This window comes from Alosa sapidissima, chromosome 19, assembly GCF_018492685.1.
Source record: "Alosa sapidissima isolate fAloSap1 chromosome 19, fAloSap1.pri, whole genome shotgun sequence".
Classification (NCBI taxonomy): domain Eukaryota; kingdom Metazoa; phylum Chordata; class Actinopteri; order Clupeiformes; family Clupeidae; genus Alosa; species Alosa sapidissima.
This window is the reverse complement of record NC_055975.1, coordinates 13,005,061-13,007,733: the sequence shown is the minus strand read 5'-3', so window position 1 is coordinate 13,007,733 and position 2,673 is coordinate 13,005,061. Positions and strand designations below refer to the sequence as shown.

Here is a 2,673-nt window from a genome sequence, read left to right as displayed (position 1 = left end):
ACCTAGATCGCTGAACATTTTCGCGCAGCACCCTCTTCGACAGCGAACCAACCGGACCCTCATACCACAAGTAATGCAAAGTTATGACAAAGTGTTTCATAACTTGTGTTGCTCATTTTGATAGACAACAGTTATAGGCTACTTCACCTTTGGAGTTTTTTTTTTCTCGTTGCCTTGCCACTCGAAGACCGTGGGACTTCGTTCACATCTGACTTCTGCTTCTTTGTAAATCTCTGGGAAAATATGTAAAGACAACTGGCACTTCCACAGGTGGACACACGTGTCCAGAGTTCATCAACTCGCATTGTTTGTTTTGTCAGTTTTATAAGGAAATGATTCCACCGACGAATATGATGCAGGACGACAGTAGTGGCAAGGAAAACAAACGCGAAATGCACGACCTGCCACAATCTCCTACATCCAACAATAATCAAGAGTCAAAGGTAGGCTACCTTTCCTTTGGGTTTTTCTGAATTGACTTTCCTGTAACCAACTTATTTTGGCAGTGAAACCTGAAAAATATTTCCATAGGCTGCTCTCTATGCCTACTTGCCTCACCAGCTGTCAAATCAACACGTGTAGACTATCTGTACAACTGCATAGATGGACAAAAGCATAAGCATACATCAGGTAAATGTAAAATCCTGTCACTGTCTAAATGAGATGTGAGATTTGTTTATGTCGTTTTATTTTGTTGGCTATGTTTTAAAGCAACACCAAAGAGTTTTTTGTACCTTAAAATAATGTTTCCAAAATCGTTTCAGTGGTTCATCAACTCGTAACAGGGTGAACGGCAATTATGCATTCGCTTCGCGGCCCTCTATCGGCTATAACCGCACTATGTAAGTTTGCCAGGTCGGAGCGGATCTGTAGTTCAATGGAATGAGACATAAGAAACTACAAATTTGACTTGCATCTGATGTCGCAATACATCGTACTTTTATAAGTCATGCAAAATATTCTACCTTGTCTGTGGACATCGTTATTTGCAAAGCCAGTGCTGGATAAACAAATAGCGTGCGTGCGAGGGAAGGTTCTTTGGTGTTGCTTTAATGCCTTCTTGCATTGCTGTATATCAAGCCTGTCATTCTATGAAGTTAACCAAGATCATGTTTCACATACATGTATGTAAATTCTGTAGGCTAGTCTCACAAGAGGGGGTGTCGTCATTGCCACTGACATTTTATCTACGTTTCTAGATCTAATCTGGGTCATCTATGGCCCTGAGTAGTACTGCAACAATTAACCTTGAAATATTGTACAGGGCCCTGGTTGTAGATGTTTTTGGTTAGTCAGTTCACCTCCTTTCTAACCATTTACGAAATCAAGAAGGTTTAAGTGATCACCAATCAATTGTTTTCTGTAAAGTATGGTGTGAATTAACTGAAGACAAACTTATTATACTCACCATTTTTTATGTAAGTTAGGATAGCCTACTCTTGTTACTCACTTGAGTGTTCCTCTGGCATCCTAATAGCAAATACTGAATTGTCCTTCAATGTCTGACAGAGTTTAGACTGTGATGAAGTTGGGGTTGAAAACATTTTCCAAACATCTCCTTTTTTCTAGGTATGATCCCATTACAGTGTGAGATGACACAGCTCATTTGGATTTGGATTTGTTTAAATATAAACATTTAAAATATGTTATGATATATGGCTTTGGATAAGTGTGTAGGCTTTTCCTCATATGTATCTTACATTTTATGTAGTGTTAATAACAGCATATTTAAACTCCAGCATTCATTTCATAATTCATAATGTTCCCCAAGGAGACTTTGGAAGATTATCTCTTAGGGTGAGAAAGGGGGGTGGAGTAAACAGCCAAGCTCATTAGGTTCCTCCAGAGTTGATTGAATGCTTCTGTTTAAGACACTTCAGGAAGTTATTGCTCTTGTGACAAATCTGATGTCAACAGAGTAGCTTTTTTTTTTTTTTGTCAGGTGGTACCTCCAGATGCGACGCTGTTTTCCTCCTTCTAGTCAAGGCCTATTTGTTATCATTTCTCGTTTTCTCATTTAGGCCGGCAAATTGGAGCCGAGATGCAATCTGGGGGAAAAAAATGATGTTGCTTTAGAGCTGTGTGTAATGCATCAGGAGGAGAGCTCTGGATTCCTGCGGTTATTCGTGACGTGGTCTTGTGCCGTCATATCAGTTTTTCCCTCCATCAGCCAGCGCTTAAGCCCTGGAAAAATCTGGTTCCAAATGGCTAACCTCTGTCATCGACATGGCTTTTATAATGTCAAGTCCACTAAAGTTGCAAAACAAGCAATCACATAACACTTTCTGTGCTCTTGTGAGTTTAAATTAAGGCTAGATATGTAAGACCAGGAGGGCAAGGTCCTGATTAGTGAGGCGTGCACTGCCTATTCTGGTCAAGTTGGACAAAATGTTTAAGTGGTTTCGCAAACCCTCTGTGTGTTGGTGTGGTGTCCAATTTCTGCCTCAGTCAAACTTTTCTAATTCAATTTTAATACATGTGCTCAGCACATACCATATTCACCTCACCATATTCAATTATAACAAAATGACGCTCTAGTTATTGAAAAGTCTTGAGTGGGGAAGAGAGTGACAGAGTAATCATGAGGAATGATGAATTTGGCTCCTCAGCCATCATTTCAGCTGTCATCACTCAGAGATCCAGGAAGACTCTCTGTGGCCTGACAGTGGTGGG

General features: G+C 40.2%; 1 protein-coding gene across 3 annotated transcripts in view; it reads left to right on the top strand.

Moving 5' to 3' along the window:
• stac (SH3 and cysteine rich domain) overlaps nt 1–2,673 on the top strand; it is a 27,607-nt gene continuing 24,934 nt past the window's right edge. For 2 of the 3 annotated variants that reach the window (XM_042072233.1, XM_042072232.1), the window contains exon 1: nt 1–443. In XM_042072233.1, coding sequence (XP_041928167.1) covers nt 333–443 — 111 coding nt within the window. In that variant the 5' untranslated portion in view covers nt 1–332. Of the gene's footprint in view, nt 444–531; nt 631–2,673 lie in introns of all 3 variants that reach the window. The other variant, XM_042072234.1, reaches the window with a different exon arrangement.